Source organism: Hyperolius riggenbachi, chromosome 2 (genome assembly GCF_040937935.1).
Source record: "Hyperolius riggenbachi isolate aHypRig1 chromosome 2, aHypRig1.pri, whole genome shotgun sequence".
NCBI lineage: Eukaryota > Metazoa > Chordata > Amphibia > Anura > Hyperoliidae > Hyperolius > Hyperolius riggenbachi.
In genome coordinates this window covers 343178714-343206313 of record NC_090647.1, presented here as the reverse complement: position 1 = coordinate 343206313, position 27600 = coordinate 343178714, and the positions used below count along the sequence as shown (strand labels likewise).

General features: G+C 41.8%; 1 protein-coding gene across 2 annotated transcripts in view; it reads left to right on the top strand.

Annotated features, from left to right (window-relative positions):
- Positions 1–27109, top strand: part of FOXP4 (forkhead box P4) — a 114327-nt gene extending 87218 nt beyond the window's left edge. For both annotated transcript variants that reach the window (XM_068269506.1, XM_068269507.1), the window contains exons 13-17: positions 45–146; positions 5981–6102; positions 18404–18470; positions 21691–21845; positions 23338–27109. In XM_068269506.1, coding sequence (XP_068125607.1) covers positions 45–146; positions 5981–6102; positions 18404–18470; positions 21691–21845; positions 23338–23473 — 582 coding nt within the window. In that variant the 3' untranslated portion in view covers positions 23474–27109. The remainder of the gene's footprint in view (positions 1–44; positions 147–5980; positions 6103–18403; positions 18471–21690; positions 21846–23337) is intronic.
- Positions 27110–27600: the final 491 nt, after the last annotated feature.

The window sequence follows — 27600 nt, the reverse complement described above, 5'->3', positions numbered from 1 at the left end:
TTAAATTGTAAATACGTAACCCAGCTGTAATGTTTTCTGGGCAGGCTATTCTAGACACACCAGACAGGCAGCTGACTCTCAATGAGATCTACAACTGGTTTACCCGCATGTTTGCCTATTTCCGGAGAAACACAGCCACATGGAAGGTACGTAGGATAACACACAATGGTATATGACGCTCTTATTCTAGATATATACAGTATATACCGTATTTTTCGGACTATAAGACGCACTTTTTCTCCCCCAAAAGTAGGGAAAAAAGGTACTGCGTCTTATAGTCCGAATGTAGCACAAACCTACCTATCCTGGCACTTGTTTCCATTCTATTGAAGTGAGTAGAGGGGAGGCAGCAGCGCTATCTATAGTGTTTCCACGCCGCTGTAATTACCTGCAGTACTTCACCTTTGATCTTAAACTTTAATTATGCCCCGCAGCAGCCCGATCCTTGAAGTAGCCGCTGTTATTACCCGGAGTGCTTTACCATAATCTTAATCTTTAATTGTGCCCTGCAGTGCTTTACCACTGATCTTTAATTGTGCCCCGCTGCGCTTTAACCTTTGATCTTTAATTGTGCCCCGCAGCGCTTTACCTTTGATCTTTCATTGTGCCCCGCAGCAGCGCGATCCGTCTGCCCCGCAGCAGTGAGATCCACAGCGCTTCCAAGCGGCATTGGAGCAGCCGCTGTAATGATTTGCAGGGACTGTCACGTAGGGCTGCCTCTATCTTCATGCCCAGCATCAGCGCAATCCCAGCTGACAGGCACATCTTCAGCCGCTTTAGTGGCAGAGTCCTCAGAGGCTTCCGTAATGCCCTGTGTACTGGCGCCCTCTCATGACCACGTGCGCCGCAGGTCATGAGAGGGCGCCCCAGTACGGAAGCCTCTGAGGACTCTGCCAATAAAGCGGCCGAAGATGTGCCTGTCAGCTGGGATTGCGCTAATGCTGGGCATGAAGATAGAGGCAGCCGTACAACGTGACAGTCGCTGAAAATCATTACAGCGGCTGCTCCAATGCCGCTTGGAAGCGCTGTGGATCTCACTGCTGCGGGGCAGACGGATCGCGCTGCTGCGGGGCACAATGAAAGATCAAAGGTAAATCGCTGCAGGGCACAATTAAAGATCAAAGGTAGCGCAGCGGGGCACAATTAAAGATCAATGGTAAAGCACTGCAGGGCACAATTAAAGATTAAGATTATGGTAAAGCACTGCGGGTAATAACAGCAGCCACTTCAAGGATCAGGCTGCTGGGGGGCATAATTAAAGATTAAGATCAAAGGTAAAGTACTGCGGGTAATTACAGCTGCTACTATGGATCGCACTGCTGCCTCCCCTCTGCTCACCTCAATTGAATGATTTGCATCCTGGACACCCAGACTGGACCCAGCTACTGCCACCATGGGGCTGGTGAGAACCTGACATGTTATTGTAGTGATTGATTAATGTAGATGGGGGGGATAGGGGGTGTTGTGTAGTGCAGTGTAGCTATGGGGGCAGCAGGGGTGTAGCTTGTAAGTGTAATTTAGACAGAGACATCTTTGGGGGGGGGGGGGGAGGAAAGGTCCATAAGACACTCCTTGACCATGGACTCACCTAGGATTAGTTGTTTTTTTTCCTGGTTTTTACCCCATAAACCTGGGTGCGTCTTATAGTCCGGAGCGTCTTATAGTCCGAAAAATACGGTACATCAATGAATGGCCGTGTAAATGGAATTATTCTTCTTGCACTGTATATTTGCAAGAACCTATGATGACAGGAGCATATTGCTATATCAAAACGCAATAATAATTACATTGCTGTTGAGAGGTTACAGAATAATTTATTTGTTAGTGAACATAGCCACATGTAATTTATAGTGTTTATATGTTCAAATACATTTTCAAGTTTAAAAGGGGCCCACGTAGAAGGGGCTTATGCAATGCCTGAACTCGCCAGTGTTAAAGAGGAATTGTAGTGAAAACAATGGTGCCCATTCACGGTACAATAATATTTGTTTTTTCCGTTTATTCGACCAAAACAATCGAATCGAATGAAAGTTCAAAATAATCTTTTTTTCGAATAAGAAAAAACGAACGATTATCCATTTTTTTTTCAATAAAAATCTGATCGGACATATTTTTATATTTATATTCGATCTAACGGAATAATCAAACTAAATTATCTAATCAAAAAAATTGTACCATGTATGGGCACCTTAACATAATGAATAAAATTGCTTACTTTTTACAATATTAATTTATAAATGTTTAATTTAGAGTTTCCTCATTGTAAAATCTTTCCTCACCCCTATTTACATTTTGAAATTTATTACAGGTGGTGACATCTTTAGTCCTCCCAGGTGATGTCTGTGCATAGAACTCTCAGTAAACAAACATACTGCAAAGGTAGATACTGGTCGCTTGGCAGTTGGAAACAGCTGTTATTTCCCACAATGCAATGAGGTTCACAGACAGAACTGTCAGACTGTCAGGACCATGGTCCTGACATGACACTGTGGGAGGGGTTTCACCACAATATCACTCATATAGAGGTCCCTGATGATCTATTTGAGAAAAGGTAAAGATTTCTCATGAAAGGTGGGGTATCGGCTACTGATTGGGATGACGTTCAATCCGAGGTTAAAGTTCCTCTTTAAGCTAAGAGAAAAAAAGCTTCTTGTCACCTCAATTGCATATAGCCCTATATGTCATAGAAGTGACTCCTAATATCACTCTGTTTATTGTCAGTCTCTCTCTCGAGCATATCGCACCGTCCTCTCCATTAAGTAGACTGCTGGCAGGGACAATATGGGCCTCTTGTTATGGAGAAAAGTCGCAAGCACATTACAAGCAAGGAAGTTGCTAATCTACCAACTAAATGTATTATCATTACTGATTTTAATGGTGCCAGCGTATTCAGTGGTGCTATACAGATAGATTTTTACAGATTAGTATACAGTAATTTGTATTCCACTCTTTTTCATTTGGTTTGCTTTTAAATCAATTTCAGCCCAACCTTTATTTTTATTTTTTTACGTTTTGGATAAAATGAAAAAGACATAGACAATCTGTCAGGTTTTGCCTTTTCTCCATGTCCATATTGAGAGATTTCTTCTCACTTCCCCTTCTCAGTGGCCAGGAAGAGAGAAGAACCCTACATACAACAATGTTTCCATTTCCATGGACATTGTACCACATTTAGATGCTATTAAGTGTTACTGCTATTGTATCCATTTCAAAAATCTTTCCTTCCTCACTTCCTGTTGTAGCTGATCCCATCACTGGTACAGGAAGCGAGGGGATGCCTTCTCAACTGGAAATTGTACATTAATAAAGAATCTGAAAGGAGCTTCTAACCCCAAAACATTGCACACCCAACATGCTGGATCCACTTATCCCTGTGCTTTGTCCATTCCTCTCCTCGTTCCCCCAAGTTTCCATAATCACTCCTTAAGGTGGCCACACACCGTACAATTTTTTAAATATCTGTTCAATTTAAGAATTGCAATCAATTTTTCTGAGTGATTGTATTATTTAAAAAAAAAGCTGACCACTGTCCCACACACGTATGTTAGATTTTTCCCCAATTATGATAAAAATTATTGGAAACTCTAACAAAATTGCTATGGTGTGTATATTAACAAAATGACAATTTAACACACACCATGCAATCTTTAGAAAGATTGAAGAAAAATATCTGGCATTCCGGATCGATATAAATCGAAGAAAATGGGAAATCCGATCGGATTTTTCAGTAGAATTTTTCCGGGAGATCCGATCGTTTTTATCGAATTGCCGTAAAATTGGATCATTTTATTGTATCGTGTTTGTGGCCACCTTAAGAAAACTTGACTTGAGTCTAAAGTCAAATTTTCAGACAGGAAGAGGTGGGCTTGCAGCAATGTTCCCTCATATCATCCCTCCTTATCCCCTCTCCCACTTCACTTCACTGCACAGAGTTATGTGGATCCAGCATGAGGTAGCTTTGCCTTGGGTCAGGTATACTTTAACCTCTTTAACCAATGATTGAACTTCATTCCAATTAGTAGCCAATACTACCTTTCCCGAGGAGAAATATTTACCTTTCCTCAAATAGATCATCATGGAGTGTCTGTATGGCTGATATTGTGTTGAACCCTTCCCACAGTGTGATGGCATGACCAAGTTCCTTGACAGTATGCTGTCTGTGAAACTCGTTGCATTGTGGGAAATAACTGCTTTTTCCAACTGCCAAGCAAGCAATATCTCCCTCTGTGCATAGAACTCTCAGTAATGAACATTCCGTACAGATCACCTGGCAGAACATAAAATGTCACCACCAGTGGTACATTTCAGAATGTAAATCAGGGAGATTAAATATTTTACAATAGGTTAACACTGACTAAATAATCTATAAATGAAAATTGTGAACAATAAGCAATTTTTTTCATTATGTAATTTTCACTACAGTTCCTCTTTCAATAGTGTCTGCGTGCCTCTTATTCAATGTCACTTTTGCTAGAATCATAAGAATAAGAGCCACTAAATGGTAATTTGGGTGAATTCTACCAAATACCAATTTCCCGATCAGGGTGCGACTTGGTGAAATCCAGTTAGTGGTTTTCATGAAATTTCCCTCAGTGGACAATACATGTAATGTCACAGGGCTCTCAGACAATATAAGTAACACCAGTTCCATTTATGTACAGTTTAAAAACAGTTGATAACCCGGTTGTTTGAGTTAATGGACTATACTTGTACTGGAAACACACTGATTAACTGATGTTGAAGTAAAACAAAAAAATCTGTAAAGGTGCCCATTAACAGTACCATTTTTTCACCAAATTGCATAATAGGATAAAATCGATCTGAAAGTTGGATTTTATGTTCGAAATTTGAAGAATCGTTATGTAAATGTGAACAATCGATAATTACCTTCAAATTATTTTCAATCGTTAAAATCGCATCGAAATATCGCATTTAGTGAAAAAATCGTACCGTTAATTGCCACCTTTACTGGTAAAACACTCAGTGCCTATGTAGTCACTGCCAATTCATATTAAGCATTTTAAAAAGCCTTCTAATTATAGCTGTCCAGTATTGATTTAGTCCTCCATAGATAGTCTTTGTGAGGGGGCAAGTTAGCAGCATATAGTAGCATATTCCATGTATGCTGTCTGCCTGGAATTCTGCATGAAGTAAAACATAGCATTCTACTTGCCCATCCACCCTGCTCTTTACTAAAAATAGCTAATACTGCTTCTCTGTAGTTTCCTTGAAATGGCTTAATTGCACTTTTAAGTGTTCATGTTCATTATAATAGGTTACAAGATATTTAAGTTGGGGGGGGGGGGGGGGGGGGGGGCGGAGGGGGGGTTACATCTGCAGTAAAAAGACAGTACATTTCTGGTGAATTGATCTGAGTTTTGGGTTGTGTTTTATTTCAGTGGTTCATTTTACTTTTAACTCCTCTGGTCATTAATGGGCTTTGCATATGTGTGTTATTTCCTTATCTCTTGACTGCATTGTCTTTATTTCTCATTCTTTTTCCCTTTGCTTCTGTTTCATTCTCTGTGTGCAGCCCCCTCCTGCCCATCTGTCTGAGCTCTGCTTGCCTGACCCCCATCTGACCTCTCAAATTGCTGTTAATGTTTTAACCTAACGAATTAGTCTCTCATCTCCAGCCAGGGCTTCTAGCGAGAGAAAGGGGCGCTGCTTTGAAATTGGGGTCATATCATTTGTGTGTGGGAGCACCAGGAAAGGGCCATGATATGCACATGTTGCAATTTGTGCCCTGCTATTAACTCCTTGCTAATCAGAAATGGCGAGAGTAATGGCTCATGAGAAAATCTACCAGGCTTAATTAGTAGACTACTTTATGCTGCATATCTCTTAAACATATGGCACGGTGTTTTTTTTTTTTCTAGTAGGATGACTTATGTCTATGAAGCAATACTTGCAGAATAAATGTTTTTAGATAATTGGTGGTTCTTGATTTTAATGCATGATTGCTTTCTCACTGTTACAGAATGCTGTTCGTCACAACCTAAGCTTGCACAAATGTTTTGTGCGTGTGGAGAACGTGAAAGGAGCAGTGTGGACAGTGGATGAGCTGGAGTACCAAAAGAGGAGGCCACCAAAGATGACAGGGTAAAGGGGATTCATACATTCTGCAAGCATTATTCGTGGAATCCATCTGGAGTGTGTTTAGCTTCTAAGGGTACAATGGTTAATTTGCATATATTCAGCAGTGATGCTCTGGGAGACATCTCAAGCTCACTCCAACCTGAATTATCGCAAATTCTTTCTGTTTTAGGAAAGCAAACTTTTGTTTTTCTTAACATCTTAGTAAGGGGGCTTTTAGGACCATTGTAGTCTCTTACACACCCAATGAGTTCTGGGTCACCATGAGCTTGCTGGTTAGTCTGTGCCTCTCGGATTTACAAGCCCTACTCCATAGAGCCAAATTAATCCATGCCATGCACTGATGAGGATCAAACAATCCGAAACAGTCTGAATGCATGTTGGATTATTATGGCTCTGTACATATTAACAAGCTGACACATCATTGCATTTCAGCGGTTCTGGAGGTGTGTTTAGCTTCTAAGGGTACAATGGTTAATTTGCATATATTCAGCAGTGTTGCTCTGGGAGACATCTCGAGCTCACTCCAACCTGAATTATCGCAAATTCTTTCTGTTTTAGGAAAGCAAACTTTTGTTTTCCTTAACATCTTAGTAAGGGGGCTTTTAGGACCATTGTAGTCCCTTACACACCCCAATGAGTTCTGGGTCACCATGAGCTTGCTGGTTAGTCTGAACAAGTATCAGTGAGACAAACACACAGCAGGCCATTAGATACTAGCAGCAAAATGTAAAATCAAAAATGTAATAGAGGCAGTTTCATGAGGAAAAAAGTACAGTACATTAAATGGTACCTGAATTTCTATGTGACAAGATGAGATAAACCTGCGTATTTGCAGTCCCAGTCTTACTAAGAAGTAGGTTGTGTGAAGAATCCAGGGCCTTATTCAAATCTTCTAAGTTTTCTCCTAGGTGATATTTTTTATATTATAAATAAAATGCCTTATAAACCACCAGCAAGCAAGGAAATACTGACCATTTTCAGAGTGCAAAAAAACAGAAGATTATTTTAAACAGAAGATTAAAAATGATCTCCTGGGAGAAAAAGGGAATTCGGGCCCACTTTATCTTCTAGCTAGAAAACTCTTGCACGGCAGAGAAACACTTCTGAGTTCAGGGCATAATTAAAAAGGGTTAACAGTTCAAGATGGAAGCTGTAAAACATTGACATCATTCACCTAAGACAATTAGCTTTTAAACATAAAATAAAACTGTGGGACTCCAGTAACATTCTATTTAGGAGTAGCCTTAGATAAAATTGTTTAACTCATCAGTTTATTATCAGTTCAGGTCTCCTTTAATGGTTTTTATTATAAATAACATAAGATAAAATGGAAAACTAATGATAGCTTACAAATTTAGCAGACCTTTACATAAATATGCAAACCCCTGCTTTATGGTTTACAGTATTTTAAATTTCATTATCTGTAGTACATAATATTATTAGAAGATTCAGAGATTTCTGTACACAAGCAACAAGGTTGAAAGCCAATATTTAATGATTGTAATGTTCAGACCCTTGCAGGAATTTTGATAAAAAACAGACACATTTGTAGTGGAAATCACTCCCACAAATTATTGTCATAGGTCATCGCTGCATCCACAGGTACATTAAACTCTGCCATGCAAAGAAGAAACCATAAATAGACATGATCCAGGAGCACAACCACCTTCTCTGGGCCCAAGTTCATGTAAGATTGACTGGAGCAATGTGTTAAGCAGTCTTAACCACAGTAGTACAGATTGTATTTTGTATTTTTAAAGAAATTGGAACAGTGAGACTAATATGGAAGGAACAGTTTCTGCCTATCTCATCAAAATATTAGTTCCCTAGCTGTTGAAGTAAGTGCTACTGCTTTGCAGTTGTTGCTGTCCATTTAAACCCACAAACGTCTGAACCTGCCCATAAACTGTCATGCAGTATAACAATAAAAAGTTACATAAAATATTGAAATTGTGTGTAGTGAGGCAGCACTGTGGGTCTTAAAGGATATCCGAGGTGAAGAAAAAACTGAGGAGAAAAACAATTGTATTTATCTTCCTTCTCCTAAAAATGACTTTTTAGTTTCAAAAACTTTTATTAGGCACAAATGTGCCAATTTAACAGGTGTAACAAGCAACAGTTCTGCAGGTACCCCAACATGGGTTGCAGAAACCATAAAGTTAGCTACAAAACATAATACAGCAATCACGTTCAGAAGAACAAAAAATACAATAGTATTTTGAGAATAACATGAACCTTACTTACAGAATAGCAGGCTTAGATATGTTAAGGGTAGAAACAATGTAAAGGTACAACCTTTTAGAGATGGCGATACGTACACTTATAATTATTGTAGGGGTAGAGCTAGCAAGGAGGAAAGCATGATATATAGACTAGGTGGCTAATTAGCATTTATGCAGGATGGTCTAGGCCTAGTTGGAGTTGAGCACCTCTTGAAAGTTGGCTGGATGTCCAAGGGTCCCATACCTTTTGGAAATGCGGCAGACGATCATTGATTATGGCGTTTATACGTTCAGAGGTCATTGTGGGGTTTATCTTGTCAATCACTTGAAGGTAAGATAAGTATGACGTGTTCCAGTTAGCTGCAATATGAACTTTCCCTGCAGAGATTATAAATTGTATTAGCTTATGCTGTGCATGGAGTATGGAGGTTGGTTTATATCCTAATAGGAAGATTTTAGGATCAAGGGCAATGTGAGTAGGGATTAGTTTATTTATCAGGAGTCGGATTCTGCCCCAAAAGCGGGCGACCCTTGGACATGAGAACCAGGTATGATACATAGTACCAGGAACATTACATCCTCTGAAACATAGTGAGCTTCTCTTGTGATCTATAGGGTGAAGTTTATGAGGGACAAGATAGGTGCGATGGAGTAGACGTATAGAGACTTCCGTATTTGTTGTTTGTAGGCTACCTTTAGATAGTTTCAAAACATTGCGCCCAATCCTCGCCAGTGAGTTGGGAACGCATGTCAAGTTCCCATTGTTTTTGATAGGTGTGCGTGAAGTTGGGTGGGGGGGGGGGGAGTTAAAAATGGAATAAAGAAATGAGAGTATTCCCTTTTGCATGGGATCATTGAGGCAGATGCTTTCAAATTGAGTAGGATGAAGGGATGTACCCGGCTTGGCCAAGGACGACAAAAAGTGATATAATTGTCTTATTTTAAGCCATTCAGATAGGCGTGGTTTTGTTATTTCTATTAGCTGCGGCCAAGTAGGGATTGCTCCCCTGTGGAGATAGGCTTTAATTGTAGGATTATCTTCCTCTGACCACCATGCGAAGGGTGGAACCTGGATGTCTTCTTGGAAGTCAGGGTTTGACTTGATTTCTGTCAAGATAGAGAGCTGGGATTGGAGTGCGGCTGAGGATCTGACTGATCTCCAGATCTTTAGAGTATGACAGGTTATTATTGAGTCGTCTCGTATAGAACCTAGATCTTTAGATTGTGACCAGAGGAGACCTTTCCATGAAAAAGGTGCTAAAATTAGATTTTCGAGGGAGACCCATCTAGAGGCGTGATGGTCGCCGTAGATGGTTGGGAGAATCGCAAGTTGGGCTGGTTTATAATATAGGTTGTGGTTAGGGGCAGACATACCTCCATTATGTTTATGCCAAAATAGGATTTTGCTAGAAATTCTGGGTCTTTTACCAGCCCAAATAAATTTGGTAATTTCTTTTTGAAGGGTCATTAAATCACCTCTATTAACGGGTATTGGAAGGACCCGGAAATAGTACAAGATTTTGGGCAATAGCGTCATCTTTATACTTGCGATTCTCCCTGCCCATGATATCTTACAGGAATTCCACGACCTGAGCAGAGCATTCAACTCCCCATATAGGGGGACATAATTTCTCCTATAAAGTTGGGAGTATTCGTTTGTAAGTTTTATACCTAGGTATTGTGTGAAATGGTCACGATGTTGGAATTTATGTTGCTGCGAGATGGATTGTGCTTGGGTTTTGGTATAGTTACAGTACATGGCCTCTGATTTCTCGTAGTTGAGCCTTAGCCCTGAGAGTCCTTCAAAAAATGTGAGGGCTTTCATTAGATTGGGGATAGATATATGCGGATTGGTTATGGTAAGAAGGATATCATCAGCAAAAAGGCTAAGTTTAAATTCTTCATTGGATATGGTGTAACCCTGAATTGAAGTGTTTTGTCTGAGATAAGATGCTAGGGGCTCTATAATGATGGCAAAGATTGGTGGTGAAAGGGGGCATCCTTGTCTGGTGCCCCTCTGTATGAATATTGGAGTATTAGGGGATCCTGGGAGTTTAAGAGTTGCATGAGGTGCTGAGTAGATTTGTTTAAGCCAATGGGTATAGGAGGTCGGGATTCCTAGGTGGGATAGCACGTCGAACATATATGGCCAGGCAATCATGTCGAAGGCTTTTTCTATGTCTAATGTTAGGGTCATTAATGGCCTTTTGGTTCTATTTGCGTGGGAGATTAGGACTAGATTTTTCCTAATACTGTCCGTAGCTTGCCTGAAGGGGACAAAGCCCACTTGATCCTTATGGACAATATCTGGGAGGAGTTTATTAAGTCTTTGGGCTAGGATAGCTGTAAATATTTTATAATCGATGTTAAGAAGGGAAATTGTTCTGTAATTTTTGGGTTGTAAAGTGTCTCTATTGGGTTTAGGGATCAGTGTAATGAAGGCATCTAAAAATTCTGAGTGCGATAGATCTTTTTTACGCAAATCGTTAAACGTTTGAAGATGCAAGCATAATATTCCCTGGAATTTCTTATAATAAAGGGCCGTGAGACCATCAGGGCCGGGAGCTTTTTTAGTCTTAAGTTTTCCAATTGCTTTATAGATTTCTTCTGATGTTATTGGAATGTCAAGAGCCTCCTTGGAAATATTATTCAGAATAGGGAAATTAATTTGCTTGAGGAAATTGGAGACTTTTTGGTGTTGGGGGGGGGGGGGGGGGGGGGGGGGGGGAGTGGAATCGGTATAAAGTTTTTGGTAAAACGAATGGAAGGTTTGCATAATCTTATTCGGATCACTGGTGACCTGGCTTTGGGGAGTCCTGAGTTTAAATATAGTATTGGTTTTATGGGAATTCCTTAGTTTGTTAGCGAGCCACGTATCAGGTTTGTTTGCATATCTATAATATTTAGCTCTAGTCCATGTCAGGGCTTTTTCTACGTTGTGGGATAGGAGAATATGAAGTTGCAGCTCGACATCTTTAATTTGTTTTAAAAGAAAATTGGTGTATTCAACTTGATGCAGTGATCTCAATCGCTGAAGCTTGAAAGAGAGGTTTGCTATATCTTCGGTTCTTTTCCTTTTTTTTGAGCTCCTAGTTGTATAAATTTGCCCCGAATTACAGCTTTGTGGGCCATCCAAAGTGTGGCAGGGGACGTTTCAGGAGTTTCATTTTCTAAAAAATATTGTTGAAGATGGGAGAGGATTTCCACTCTTAATTTAGTATCTATGAGTAGTGATTCATTTAGGCGCCAGGAGCGAAATTTGGCAACTTCAGCATGGAGATCAAAGCATACAAGGACCATATCATGGTTAGATAGGGGGGTTGGGATATGCCTAATATAGGTTAAAAGAGGGACAGTGGATGAGGTTAGTAAGATGTGATCAATTTTAGCGTATGAATGGTGGGGCGCAGAGTAGTGAGTGTATCCTCTTCTATCTCCGTGAAGCTCCCTCCATGCGTCTACCAGAAATTCGTTTTCCATAAGCGTTTGGAGGCGATTTTGCTGGTGTTTTGATAGCTTATCAGGGGATGGTTTGGATTTGTCTAATTTCTCATTTAAGGTAAGATTAAAGTCACCACACCATGTAAATAGAGTGTTTGGGGCTATTGAGATTTTTTTCTGCATGGTTTGAAATGTTTTAAATGCTTGATCAGGTGGGGCGTACGAATTTATAAACTGGAGGCGCCAGGAGTATAAGGAACCAGTTATGATCATAAATTTCCCGTTGGGGTCTGACTGTGTGTCAGTTATTTCAAGGAGAAGGTTATTATGTATTAAGATTAGGACACCTCTGTGTTTTTTAGATGCGTTGGAGAAATATTTAATCATATAATTTTTATGGAAGTATGAGGGACAGGAGGCAGCCGAAAAGTGTGTCTCCTGAAGACAAATAATATCGGGGTGATGCCTGCTCAGGTCGTGGAACAGTTTTCTCCTCTTATGGGGAGAGTTGAGGCCCCGTGCGTTAAGGGATAGGACCTTTAAAACGTGCTACTAGCCGAGGAAGTCATCTAGGATATATATAAAAAAGATGCTTATAGTGTACGTGCTGTAAGTAAGTAGCAATTGGGAGTGTGAACGTGAGCGCGTGGACTGTTATGACAGTCCAAAAGTGGTGGGTATGAGAGAGATCAGATATATCAAATCTAATCCCTGTCATGCCTCTTAGTGGGGGAACAGCAAGAGAACCCTGAACGACAAGGGCTAGGTGTGTTTGCTTAAGTGAAGAGCTAGTATAAAACAGGAATAATAAAACGATAAAATGCAAGAACAAGTAGTTATAGTATTTCACAGGGGTGACCTTGGTTCCCGTTTTCCCTCTCCCCCATTCCGCGGCTGCATTTTGAAGAAAGGGGAAGTATGCTTCAGTAGCATTTATATCGCATATGTGAGCTTCGCCCTAGGATTAGTCATATGTTGAGGGGGTGATCCGGGTGTGCAGGAGGACCCCAGGCAGGTTTCTTCGGCTCGGGGGAGATGCACGGGCCCCAGCGCCCAAAGTGGGCGACTGAGGGGCCCGCGCATGTCCCCCCCGGCCTCCACCCCAAGCCCGTGCGACCAAGCCACACACCAGGTCAGACCCATATATGCCAGGGGTGTGCTAAATCAAGTGGTACGACTAGCAAGATGAAAGGAATAAATCATATATAGGCTTACATTATACGTGAACTTATTAGTGCCTTGACGTTTTTGCTCAAGCATAAAGGATCAATTGTGGACCCCATGGGAACACAACCAGGTCTCCTCAGCTCGGGGGGTGCGCGGGGGCCGCCCGAGAGCCCAGCCAAAATTCAGGCTCCCCGGCGACCCCCGCCCACCCCCCGGCCCCTCCCCCTCCAGGCCATGTCACCTCACACAATTGCCCAACAGATATCCTATGCATGGGAAAACAAGCTGTTAGATCAAGACATGGTTTAACTAGTACATTACAGAGTATAGGTGCAGGATCCTAAGAGGAGGAAAAAAGAAGAGGTTAGTGAGCTCATGCATTACGGAGATACAGGCCTGGGTCAGCCAGATTTCACAACATGTGAGGGACGTCTGTTCTGGGATGAAAGTTAGTTGAGGTCCAGGTTCGATGGAGGTGATAACATGTCAGCCGATCATACGGATCAGGTCACAAACTTGAGCGATTAAGTTCACAATGTTTTTAACCGGGCAAAGGTATCAGGGAAAGTGAAGAGATCAGGCTGCCTTAATAAAAAGTTCCGTAGGAGTTCGGGCCCAGAGTCTTTTATGGATAGGATCAGACTTCACGGCGAGGTAGAGGCCTTTGTAAAGTCAGCCGGGGTTAGGGTGGGATGTATAGGAACAAAACGATGGGGAGCTAGGGAACCGAGGCCACACCAAGTCATGTGAAAACGAATAGAAAGTTACCATTTCAGAGATGCAGGACTAATCCTGTTGTAAGGAAGGGCCTGCACCGCCAGGTCTACGTCTGCTCACCGTGGACCACTCTCTTTCAGGCCTTTGTGGTCTCGGGGATAGTGGTGCCGCACTTTGCTGACCAAGGGGTTCAGGGGTCTCCATCCTGATATTCTCTGCTTAAAAAAGTTGCCTGCCCTCTCTCAGGGACTTGACCAGCTGAGTAGTACCATTAAGTTGAAATTGCAGTCCACATGGGAATGTCCACCGGTACCTGATGTTCTCTCGGATGAGAGTTTGGGTAACAGGGCGCAGGGTTCTTCGCTTTTGTCGAGTGAGCGGGGAGAGATCGGCATACAGCCGTACGGATTGTGGGACCCCCGGCAAGTTGGTGAGGTTCCGCGCTGCGTTCATGACTCTCTCCTTTGCTTCGTAATAGTGGAACTTCAGAACGACATCTCTTGGGAGATCAGGGTTGCGGGGCCTGCCCATGGCTCTGTGGATCCTGTCTAGGCGGAACTCCACAGGGTCTGCTTGTGGAAGTAAAGCCGCAAAGAGGTTAAGAGCTGCCTTCTTGATGTCGATTATGTTCTCCTGGAGCCCGCGTATACGGATATTGGATCGCCTTGTGTGGTTTTCATAGTCTTCCAAACGAGACTCAAGCTGGGCTATTTTGGCATCCTGAGCATCCATTCTGGTGGTGTCCTCCTTAAGAGCGTCTGCACAAGAGTCAACTCTTTGTTCCAGATCGTTTACGCGGCCTCCTATGTCGTGTATCTGGGTTGTAAGGCCTGCCACTGCGTTAGTTCCTCTCGAAGTAGTAGCTTGATCTCGGCTAGGAGCTCGGCATGGGATTCCCGTAAGACTGGAGAAGCCAGAGGAGTGTTCTGGGTAGTTACGGCAGCCGGGGAGTCCTGAGCACGTGGCGTCTTAGGCGAATGTCCGTTTATGGGGGAGAGCGCGGCAGAGGAGGAAGTTGTTCCGTCCGGGGAGAATGGTATTGGCCGATTCTCTGCCTGCGGAGAAGATTTAGTAGAGCCCTGAGAGCGAGGGGAAGCCGGTAAGGATTCGTTTGGATTCGGAGATCCTTTGGCGGAGTTTTGGTTGGGTGGTGGAGAAGCGGTGGCGGCCATCTTGCTAGTCCCTGTGCCACGTTTCTTAGAGAGAAGGTCTGTGATGGAAGGCTGGGTCGCAGGGTTTCCAGCCTTCTCATTCTTCTTCTTTCCCATCTTAGGAAGCGGTTATAGGAGCGGCTGCAGGGTAGAAAGCTCTTGATATGGGGTTAAATCGCCCGTTTTTGTCGATCAGGCACGGAGCTCACACGGAGTGCATCCACTTCCGTTGGCGCCGCGCATGCGCCCCCCTAAAAATGACTTTTTAATAAGATATCCCACAGTTTTATTTTGTATTTAAATCTAGTTTTTAATTTTTTACAGTTTCATTGTCTCTGCTCAATGACACCTTCATTGAAGTATGCTTGAGCTCAAATCTATGAACTATTGACCCTTTTTATCTCTGTCCTGCTCTCAGAAGCCATTTAATGACAGGAAGGTGTTTTATGGCTGTAATTACTTATCAGTAAGGGTTATGCTATTGTCTGACCCAGTCCGACCCGGTCCCGACCCGGATAGAAACTGTCACTTGCATACCTGATGTTTAACTCTTTCAGGCAGAGAAAGAAAAAAATTAACAACCTAGTTATTTGTATGCTTGGCACTATACATGCACATGTCTATCTCATCATGTCACATGTCACCTCGGGTGTCCTTTGCTCGAGCTTCCCCAGAGATAGGCTAACATAACAGTTGCCTCATTGAATTGTTAGGTTTAATCTGCACCATCTTTGTGCATGGGAATCCAAATTTATCCTGGTGATTCCCAAGGGGATCATGTGGGTTGTTTTCTTTAGATAGATCGTTCTGTTTAGTTACCTAATATGGCTTAGCAAGTATGTTTTGGCTCCAGTAGTATCAGCTTGATAACTTTGTTGTTGACCCAGGTAAGATAGAATGGTTGGTGTGAGTCTAGAGTTAATGCTATGGATATGTAATGTTAGGTATAATTAGGCAAACCTTGGAGGAATAGTGCTAAGGTTAGTGTTGGGGTAACTGTACATAGGTCTATTTTATGGCACATACAATTATTTGATGTAATAAACTGCCAGGAATTGATGCACTGCCATTTTCCAGATTGATTAATTTATGGTCTGTTTTGAAGAGATTATTGATAAGCATGATTGTAAGTTGTACATTTTAGTCAGCCTAAGTACTGCATTGAGCTGAGGTATTCAATTTAGTCAAATTTTAGCATACATTTAATTGAGATTAAAGAGACACTGAAGCGAAAAAAAAATATGATATAATGAATTGGTTGTGTACTATGAATAATTATTAGAAGATTAGCAGCAAAGAAAATATTCTCATATTTTTATTTTCAGGTATATAGTGTTTTTTCTAACATTGCATCATTCTATAATATGTACAGATTACACAACACTCAGCATTCAAAATGAGTCTTTCAGAGCAGTCTGTGAAGTAATGACCTCTCCTCTAGCAGAGGAAAAGTAAACAGTTCAATTACAGTTGAGATAATAAAAGTCAGATAACAGCCCTCTCGACTAAGTTAGTCAGAGAGCTTAATAGCTTTTTTGCATAGAGATAACAACTGGAGTTTCTCAACTCTTCCTGTACTGGAAACAATTACACTGATGTATCTGATCTTAATGTTTTATTTCTTAGCTGTGCTACACATACAAATCATAATAATATCATTTTTTTTTTCACTTCAGTGTCTCTTTAAATACTGCAGCATTGTGTTTCAGTTGCTGTGTTGGCCATGCCCTTCTGCATTCAGTGGTACTTTTGATGTGATAAAACAAGCACTTTTGCAAAGTCAGACCAACATGTTCAACACTATTGGTCAATTGCAAATTTTCCATCAAATGCAAAACCGGAACTGCACTATAACTGACACCTATTGGGATCAGCACTTGACCCGTAGAGCAACAGCACACGCTCACACAGATGCCCCTCTTGGCTACAGCAGAGGAACAGGGGGAGGGAAGGAGGGGTGAAGAGGCGGTACATGATGGAGTGGATTCCAGGGGGGGGGGGGGAGTAGGCTGGGTGCGTATGGGAACAATGTCAGCATTGTTTAAAGATCCTACACAGCTTCCTGCAGTTTAACCAAACCTTTGTTGCATAGCTGTCCACTTTATCTCTGGATAGCTAGGCATAATTTATTCTCTTGTCTGCCTGCTCAGCTTCCTTAGCTCTTGCTTGCCCACTAAGCACTTAAAGTGCCATGCTCCAGTACATGAACAACCCATCCTGAGATGTGCCTAGTTGGTACTGGTTTTCCAGTCACATGTGAAATAGTAAATAGATTACAGTACCTGAGTACTGCAGCCACAGATTTAACTTTTCATGAGCTGCAGCCTTTTGGTGTTAGGTAGACATGGTCTTGTGATTTATGCTTAGCCAGCCACTAGATGGCAATATTGTGATGCAGACTGAACTCTGTACACCTCTCTTGTAGTTGACAAAGCCCTGCAGAACTGAACATCTAGGCGAGTGATGCCATTGCTTATTTAAGCTTTGCAGCTTATCGCAAAACATACCTATTCATTTGACAAATTAGTGTGATTATTGATTAGTAAGCAAGTAAAAGATGGGGTATTGACAAAAAAAAAATCATAGTTTTTAAAACTGACCACTGTTGTATTCTATAATACAACAGTGTATAATAGATTAGGAACCTTTTAAAACTGACCACGGTTGTATTCCCTGTCTTCAATAGATTAGGAACCTTTCTGGCTGAGAGAGCCGTAAACGCCACATATTTTAAAATGTAGTTCCGTGAGAGCCATACAATATGCTTCAAACTGGGACAGTGTTCATGCACAGCAGAGGGCTTGTGTCCCTGTTGCCATAGTGATGTGTATACAATTGATCCGCCGGGCAGCGGAAGTGTCAGACACGTTCTCAGCTTCTCTTGGGCTTCAGCAACATCAACAATTCCTCGAGAGTCAGACAGGAGAAATACCAACCAACAGCTTGTACTATTAGCTGGCTGACTTGGGTGTTGATTCACTTTGCAGGACGAGATCCCCGTACTTTGGCCCAATAGGCTGCCTGTTAAGTGACAGACAGCCTATTGGGCCAATCAAAGTGCAGGGATCTCATCCTACAAAGTCACTGGACTTGACAGGGTCCAGAGTGGGACAATTGATGCAGCTGTTAGTTTAGTGGGAGCGTCCAAACATCCCCAGCAGGTTGCAGCAGAGATCTATTGCTTCACTTTTCTCTAAAATTGGACTTTTGCCAAGATTCAATTTTCTTATAGTAAGGCAGAGTTTCACTATTGCAATTTTTATTTGTTTCTCCACATGCAATTTTAAAGTCTGTTCAAATTGTGAGGAGGAAATAAAATGGAGGGTCTGGAGCATAAGATCAGATTTCACTTGCAAAGACCTTCTATTTTAGGAAGGCAAAGTTGATCTTTGACTTCTTCATAGAGGGAATTTTTATCTGTGGCTCTGGTTCTGGTTCTCCATGACTTAACAGGACTTTTTTTTTCCCAAATCATTTCCACTACCTAGCTAATTGTTTATAAACTGAAAGCATTGATTTGTTAAGACACATTTCTTTCAGATGAACTTGTTATACTTGGTTAAGGTAATCTTCATGGCCTGTTTTCTTTGCATTCGTTAAACACAGGAGCCCTACACTTGTAAAGAACATGATTTCTGGCTTGGGCTACGGAGGTTTAAATGCCAGTTATCAGGTGAGTGAAGCATCTTATGGAAGATTCTTTACTGTGTGCTACAAAGCTGGTGAAAGCTCCACCTCAGTCTCTCTGCATGTTAGGAATACCATTGCTTTCAGCTGAATGAAAGGTAGCTTCTTAAAGTTGAACTAAACTCATGGGAATAAAATCATGCTATAAGTCATCTAAAGAAAATAGCAAATTTGCATGTGGTTCTACAGATTGGAAGATGGCACTAGATGTCAGGGGGTGGAGCTGTGGCATCTCTTACCTATCACATGCGATCTCACACACTGCAGATAATGTCTCAGGGTGAACACATGGAGCGATCAGTAGTCCAAACTTTGCAGCAGTACATGCAAGCTGAAGATTGTGTCAGTAGAAAGTATTCTTTAAAACTAATAAAATTATACAGCGTTTACTGATTGATTCCGCGGAAACCCAATAAGGGCTATAAGTACTTGCTATATCTGGCAGTTAGAGACTTCTTAAAATGGAGTACGCAGCACCTATTGATGAGGTTATAATGTCTGCCCTAATATCCTTGTGCCATTTTGAATTCCCATGAAAAAGGGTATGATATATTTGGCACAGGAATATCCTATAAAAAAGGAGCAAGCACATATTACAAGATTAGAGCTGCTAGCTTGTCTTTAGCTCATTAGGCAGCGGTGCCATGCACTTGTATGCTGATGAGTTATACTGTGTATAGTAAAAAGATGTGTTGTTGTGTTATTAAAGAGGTAAAAACAAGGAACACCAAGAGCCCCAATAGTGTAATATGTACTGGTAAATGGTTACTAGATAGAGTAAATATTAATACTCACAAACCAGGGTTACCATTAGGCAACCACTGTAAAGGCAGGTGGGGAGATTTTTCCTGACCCCACTCAGGGATAAGAAGTCACTCTCTGTAGATGAGAAAAAGGGGTTCAACCCTCCACCCAGGGTGGACCCAATATTATGCAGGAGAACAGAGGCGCCAAGAGGATAAAAGGAAGCTAAATGAGCTTAAAAACCAAATTCTTGGTAAATAGAGGAGGTAGTGGTGGACTTACCTCCTTACCTCTGTCTTACAGAGGTGCCTGGCTCTTCTACTGACCACATATGCTATTGCTCCGTTGTTATTGCCTGATAAAGCGGGATCAAACCTGCAAAACGCGTTGCATATTTGGAGTTCATAAATAAAATATATTGACTGTCTTTACTACAGTCGTTGTGTGTCTACTTGGAGGAGGTAAGTCCACCATTACCTCCTCTATTTACCAAGAATTTGGTTTTTAAGCTCATTTAGCTTCCTTTTATCCTCTTGGCGCCTCTGTTCTCCTGCATGTTATTAAAGAGGAACTGTAGTATAAAGTATGTAATAAATAATTTTTTTACAATATTCATTTATAAATTAGTCAGTGTAAAATCTTTCCTCGCCCTGATTTACATTGTGAAATGTATAATTGGTGGCAAAATCTTGTGTAGTCCTGCCAGGTGATCTCTGCGGAAAGAGCGCTCCAATGGTGCATTAAACTTGTAATATGAAAATGGAGCGCCTTCTCAGACTCAAAGAAAACCAAAACCTGTTGAAAAGTAAATGGGATTTCGACTGGGCCTCCTTCCTACAATTATAACAATTCTACAAGGGCCTACCCCAATCATCTTAAAACACCTGCCCCCCCCCCCCCAATCCACTATTCTGCCTGACCACCCTATAAGTTACAAGTCCTAGTCACTATTGAATAGTGTAGTCTAAGACCTCTGTAACTTAATTATTAAATCATTAATACATTTCTTTTAGGTTCACAAACAAAGATACCACTTTTTTGATACTCACGATACGATCTTTAGATCGGATATCCACATTCCTTACCCTACATTAACATCAATCAAGAGCTGCCATATTCTCCTTTACTATGAACATCGTATAGTGAGTATAGTGAAACCCTCACCTCTCACACAAGAGGCTCACCTCACACCATCGGTACATTACACAATGTTCCTTGTTTCAGTCTGTCCTACTGTTTAAGACAGCAGTTAATTATTAATTCTGTATTTTGTTTCAAGTGTGTTCAAATCCATGTTAAAAACTGTTATGAAATTGTATAAGCTTTTCATATAAGAATCCTCATTTAGCTATTGAAAACTTGTTTATTCATGTGCAAAATTTCAATAAAAATTATTTACACAAAAAAAAACTTATAATAGGTTCTCAAACGCTAAAATTTACAATTGCATAAGTTGAAGTGTTAAGCGTGTGTCTGATGGCCGCCAACAGGTTCTCTCGCTCTCAAAGCCTGGCCAGGGCTTCGAGCACTGTGGTGGTAAGGGAGAGGTGTGTGGTGGACAGTGTCACATGTGTGCTGTTTTATCGTCACCACATTTTGGCATACTCCACGCCTTCCTTAGGGACCCCGAACAGCAGTGCAGAATAACTTTTTTTTTATCTCTGCAGAATGTTTGGTTACTGAGAGTTCCAAAGCTAGAACAAAATATACTTGGTCTCCAGAATGCTCTGGGGGGAGGGGAATTCCACATAGCTAATCAGCCTAGGCTAAGCATCACTGGGAGGCCTGGGCTACATTGAATATACAGCAATATTTATAGGAAGTGTTTCTGATGCTGGCACTAAAAAAATACCATAAAAGTGGGTATCCTGAATCATTTACTGCATTCTGTTATATGTCCCTACAGTGCCTCTTTCAGAGACACCACTCTCTCTGAATGCTGTATGTTTTTAGTGGTTTAGCAGGGTTTGTGTGCCTTGTTATATTCAAAACCAACCAGTTAGTGAGGGAGCAGTCAGTACTCCTGACTTGCATCTGCTGTGGGCCAGTATGTAGGTGTTGCAGGAAGAGGATCAGACGAGTAAACAACGTTTAAGGAAGTATATAGCAGCACTTTTTCTATTTCCAACACTTCTTATTTCCTTTATCTATTTAGCTGAGGACAGTGTATCTGCATCCTCCGAGACTTCATTTAAAGTTTACCTAAACTGACATGGCATAATGAGACAAACAAGGGTGTATCTAGTACTGGTCCTGCTAAGAAAGTGTCACATGAGGGAGTAGACCCAAGGAGGATTTATGGTGTTAGGTCAAGTGGGGCTGAATCTGAGAGCTCCCTTTAATAATAAATGGATCTTAAGATGTTTTAACATATTTAGGATCTGTACAGCGATACATGTTTTCATTATAAAGGTGTTTTGCGAGTTTTTCTTAGGCCACTTACTATTCTCTTACTTTCACAGGCTGCACTTGCTGAGAGTAGCTTTCCTCTGATGAATAGTCCTCCAACTCTCAACAGCTCTGGCAGTGGACTTCATGGCGGACATGATGATGTTACCAGTACTGGAGAGCCTGGAAACAGTAATGGTAGCAGCCCCCGACTTTCTCCACAGTACAGGTAACACCTCTTTTATTACTCTGCTCTTGAGAAATTGTCATGGTAGGCTCTGCACATAAAATGTGGCTCAGTAATTAACATACTGCACCCTAATATCCAACTACCCAACATTGAGGATGGAAAATTCTTAAAGCAGTTTCGTAGATTTGTGCAAAGGATAGCCTTTGAAACTATTTGAATTTTTTGGATAGGTGGCTCTAATTGGCCTCTTCGGGTGACAATTATCTAGCTCAGCGCTTGCCAAAGTACGGCCCACAAACACTGTGAATCCGGCCCGCTGCTGTGTGGCTGTATTCTTCTCCGCCCTCCCTGCAGATTTGCGAGCGACCATAAGCGAGATAATTACCTCACCTAATCGCTGCTTCCAGTGTCGGTTTTCCATGGCCACAGCAACATCATGTAACACGCTATCAGTACATACCAAAAATGGAAAGAAGTTTGCCCATTCCTGATCTAGCATGCGTAAAAACACTTACAAAAAAGTGTCTGATACAAGTAGTGTCATTTTCCAAATTCTACAGGGAGCAAGGTGGCAGCTCTGTGACACAAAGACAATATTTTCTACAGCTTTGGCCAGCTAAGCTAGATTGAAATATGCATTAGTAAAACAATATTATTTAGTTATGCTGAACATGAGATCAGGTGATTTTCAAATTTTTTTATTAGGTTGGCGTTAAAGGCAACCCGAGGTGGGCAGATGGGGAGCAGATGGGACACAGATGCATGTTCTCTGCCTCATAACATGCCTCCGTGTCCCCACAACGCTTAGAGACAATATTTGTCGTCATCTTGGAGGTAAACACAGGGAGAGGGATTCCCGGTTCAAAACGCCCGCCAGGGGCATTCTTACAGGATTTCCAGAGCTGCCATTGGGCAGCTCTCTCTCCCTAGCCACGCCCCTTGCCGCTCCCCCGCCTCCCTGCACGCGGGATGAGAGAATGAATCTCTCATCCCAGCATCGTGAGCCAGAGGTCACGAAAGTGAAAGTGGGCCAGCACGGCCCACAGGAGCGGCATGGAGGGTTTTTTCGCTGCTATCTGATCCGCTCAGCCCCATGGATCAGGTAGCCTACTTTTTATTTAATTTTTTGAGCCCAGCTCGGGCTCTCTTTAAGACCTATACTGTCTGCCTCCACAGTCAAACAGATATAGAAAACATGGTTTTACTGTAATGCAGGCATGTTGTGAAATGAACTCTGACTTTTATTGTTCTTACTTGGAAGGCCACATGGTCATACGTGATTTACCTGGCCTCTGGGTGGACCCAGAGAAGAGAAGAAAAAAGTTGTGGTGGAGTATGCCAAGCATATTTGGTCCATAAAATAACTGTTTCTGTCAAAGCATGACCATGTATGTGTTTTTCTTTGTGACAGGTTCAACACTCATATAAATCATGCATAATTTTATAAAACAAGAATAATAATAAAAATTACCAATAAAAGTTGATCTCTTCCCTGCTGTGAATTTTATCTTTCTTATTTTCTGAATTGCAGCCAGTCGGTTCATGTCAAAGAAGAGCCAGCTGAAGAGGACGTTAGACTTGCTTCTCTTTCAGTCTCCAAGCAGAGCACAGTGCTGCCCGAGGACCATGATTTGGAACCAGAGACAGTTATGGAAGACTTGCCCTAATAGCTTCAGTGTCCAAAATCTACAACCCTTGCCCCAAAGTCCAGCACTTCCACCAGAGACCAACATGACTCTCTACCCTTATTCAGTTTGTTTCTGAAAAAGACTTGAACTTGCCTGCCTGCCACCTCTTGGGTCTTCCTCAGTTTTGCAGCACTTCACATCAATGACTTGTGGACCACGGAGGGAACCCGCGATGCATTTCTCCTCAACCAGATATGGAACGGACATTGATAATTGGTGACCAGATATTTACAGGCAGAGGGAAAACTTGCTATCCTACCTGCATATGAAGAAACCTATGGACTCCTTCCATAATTGCTTAAAGGAGACTCCTGGACTTCTTTTCACTGACCACAACACAATACAGTATTGGGCATCCTTTATGAAAAACTTCTACTAGTTATTCATTTTTGGTTGTTTTTAAAGGTACCAAAAATCAGATTTTGTTATTTATTTTCCTCTGTGTGTTTTAGATCAGTGTTACTGCTGGCATTCCTCACACTTGTTGATATATGGTACGTACACTTTAAAGCAGAGGTCCCCCCAAAGAAATCATGTGTATAAATATCAGTACTTGGCCTGGCTATAGACAGATGTACACAATGAAGAGTGCTGTGCCTTGGAGGCAACATGCACCATAGCATGGCTCAAGTGCTGCTTCATATGCTACATATATAGCTATTCTCCCTTTATCCCATATCACTCTCACAAGAGAGAATGTGAAAGAGGAGTACTGGCAGTAGATTTGCCCCAAATCAGATTCTCTTTGCTGAATGCACAATTCCATGATATATGCATTTCAGCAGAAACTGTGCTATGTCTGTGCTGATCTTCATGTTCTTCAGTTCCTTCTATCATGTTGTCAGAGATTTCTCACAGATATTTTTGAGTTTGTAGGCCCAGTACTTGTGGACTCATTCAGAAAAGCAGTAAGCAATGAGTGTCTGAAATAGGTGGTAACCCATGGCAACCAATCAGACTAAAGTCCGAAAAGTTAAGAGGATTTCTGACTCACCTCATTTGCCCGCATGCATTGGTTTTTCCACTGGTCTAGTCAATAAGTCAGTTATGGAATGTGGAGAGTTGAAAACTGATTGATCAAGCAGATGACTTAGGCCCCATTGCAGCTCTGAGCTTTAGCGCATCTTCCAGGTTCAAACTTTTGCACCAAAACTGTGCCTAAGGCACTTGAACCTTTGTTTTCAATGTAATCACTTGTAAAGTGTATCTAAAGCACATCAAAAACATTTCTAAAATGTATATAAACGATGTCTAAAATTAAATATAGAAGTGTTAATAGTGCATAAGGATAGCCATATATTTAAAGCCCAGCTAAACCCTAGCAGCATCAGTGCTGCTAGGTTTCCTCTTCAAAACTATACAAAATTGTTATGGGACCCAGGACTGGAGGGGCCCAGTTCGTCCCTAACCTGTTCACTACTCTTCATATTTTTTTTTTGCAACTCTGTATCTGGTGCTCCCCAGACATTTGTGCTGAGTGGAGTGAACTGAGTGGAGGAGCACAGGTATTGGTTGTAGAAGGAAATCAGTGGGCTAAAGCAGGTGCAGAATGTGCAGGAGGCGTAACTACACAGCTCTGTGTCCAGACACCGTGTGCAGGTTACATGTGACTTTACTTGGCCATGTACATAATCATGGGTGAGGGGAGAGGGAGGGTATTTGCCCAGGGCTGAGAACCCTTTTGATTTGGGAGCCTAGTAAAGCAGGTCTTGCCTGCTAAAGCTACTTTATGACCTAAAATCTCATGCAGAGCTGTTGGCAGCAGTGGAAATCTGCCCCACATTCACTTGTACTAGGTGGCATGTTCATCCTGATGCAACTGAATGGGAGGTGGAGTGCAAGTGTGTCAGAAGTGGCTGTCACAGCCGTGATCTGCCGGGTGCTTCTGCTGCTGACTGCTTTGCTACAGAAGGGCTTTCAGACAATAAATCAGCTTCATTAGCATGTAAAACCTGTTTCTATATGTGGGGGGTACATATAGAGACAGCAATCACGGTGCCAAGGTTTAGTTGGGCTTTGAAATGATCCTCTCCCGATGTGGCCAGAATGGGAGAGTTTAGGAAACAATTCTATATATGTGGATCAGCGGCTGCAGATTCTTCTGGGTTGACAGATTAAAAAGGATAGCTTGACCACGTTGGATTTTTCCCAACTGATTACTGCTGTGCTCCCTGAGATTTCCGCACTGGTGGTCTCTGCAGCTGCCTTCCCATAACATAAACATGCTAACTCAGCCAATGAGAACATATTCAAGTGATTGAGTAGTAGTCAGACCTTCTGACCCCTATCTGATATCTGTGGTGTGGGCTACATTGACATAAAGACACAATGTGGAGTGCTAAATACACCCTCCTGATAGCTCTCAGAGGTGTTAGCAAACTTCCTCATTAAACAGTTACAATAAAGATATACTCTATAGCTTCCATAACCAGAGCACTTACAAGTAAAAATGTACAGCAGAAACACTCCCGTCATACTAGGATCCTTGTTGTCTCTCAGGATAGATATCTTATTTGGGACCAGTCCATAGCAATAATGCATCATTCAAGTACAGTTGTATCTTGAAAGGTTCGGAATAATGAATCATAAGATCTGCTTGTTCCATAGAGTGCACACATCCCTAGCCATCTCCCATCCATGTTGTACATTTTGCATTCCTCTGTTAATATGTCCATTAGCACTGCCCTATCACACTTCTCACACCCACTTCCTGTACAAGTGAAGGGCTAGTAGGAGCCTCCATATCCTGTGTGCTGCATCCGCTTAACCCTTCCTGACCAAAGATACCTCTTCATGCCAAATATTCCCAAACCATCGTTGGCTTTACGTTCTTTGAACACAAAAGAAAATACAAAGGTTAACCCTATACCAAAAGGTACTAGTAATATAATATTTGTGAAAGTCACTGTTAACTCAACTCCTCTTTGCTGAAACCTGACCTCACCTCACGCTGTATCTCATGAATCTGCATACATACCTACATTGTGATGCCTAGCATCGGCCTGGCACTACCATCCAACAAGAGCTCTGTGCAAAGGTCTGTTGACTGTGAAAAATGATCATTGTAATTTTATTTGTGAGTGGACACAAAATCTAAAGTATTCCTTTTGATCTTTTAGTAGTCATATATCAGTGCAAATGGCGAGTGTACCACACCCAGATTTCTGTGTGCACATTTACACTCAGTGAGTGTGAGCTGACATTATTTTGTGAGATTTTTTTTTTATTAATATTATTGTGCTATAGGTCAGGTGGGTGGAGATTTCACACTTAAAGTAGACACGTGTTCTTTAAGAAGGTGTAAATGGCAATTTGTGTGTACAGTAGTAACTATGGAGACTTACACACAGCAGCCCTTACCTTCTGTCCTTTCCTCTGCACTTGGTCTTGTCTTGTGTCACTATTGTCACTGGTGGTTGGGAGAAGAAAGAGGGAAGAGGGGGCAGGACTTACCTCAACAGGGCTGGGGTTCTCTGTCTAAAGGATCCAGCACTGTTCCAGCATCACGTGTGCGCCTGGTGCAGATTCCTCATGTACAATAGGTTCTAGGTGCATGAAACAAACATGTATGGATATTGGCATATAAAATGCAATAAATGTAATTCTGTCACATAAGCTGCTATTTGTGTAGCCACAGCAGAGTGGTGTGTTTCTGATTGCTCCTGAATTGTACGGTATGCAGTTACAACCAACATACACATTACACACTGTGAAACTGAGCTATGAACGTGTGCCCACTGTAACAAAGCATTACAGTTTTGTCATCTACATTGAAAAGCAACTAATACATTTGTCACAGCTGGCTGGCAAAAAGGTTGAACATATGATAAGGCTTCTACCAGCTGCCTGTATGTCTCAAAAGTAGGCAGTTAAAATCTGACAGAACAGACAGGTTTTGGGCCAGTCCATCTCCTCATGGGGATTCTCAGGGTTTCTCTGTTTTCAACAGCATTTACTGAACAGCAGTTTAACTACCAAAATACGGTAGTAAGATTCCGGCCAGCCTCCCTAATCACTTGCACACTATTATGTCAGTTAGACTTTGCAACTGCTGTTCAGGAAACAGGTTCTGTCAGATTTTAACTGCCTACTTTTTTTTGCGATAG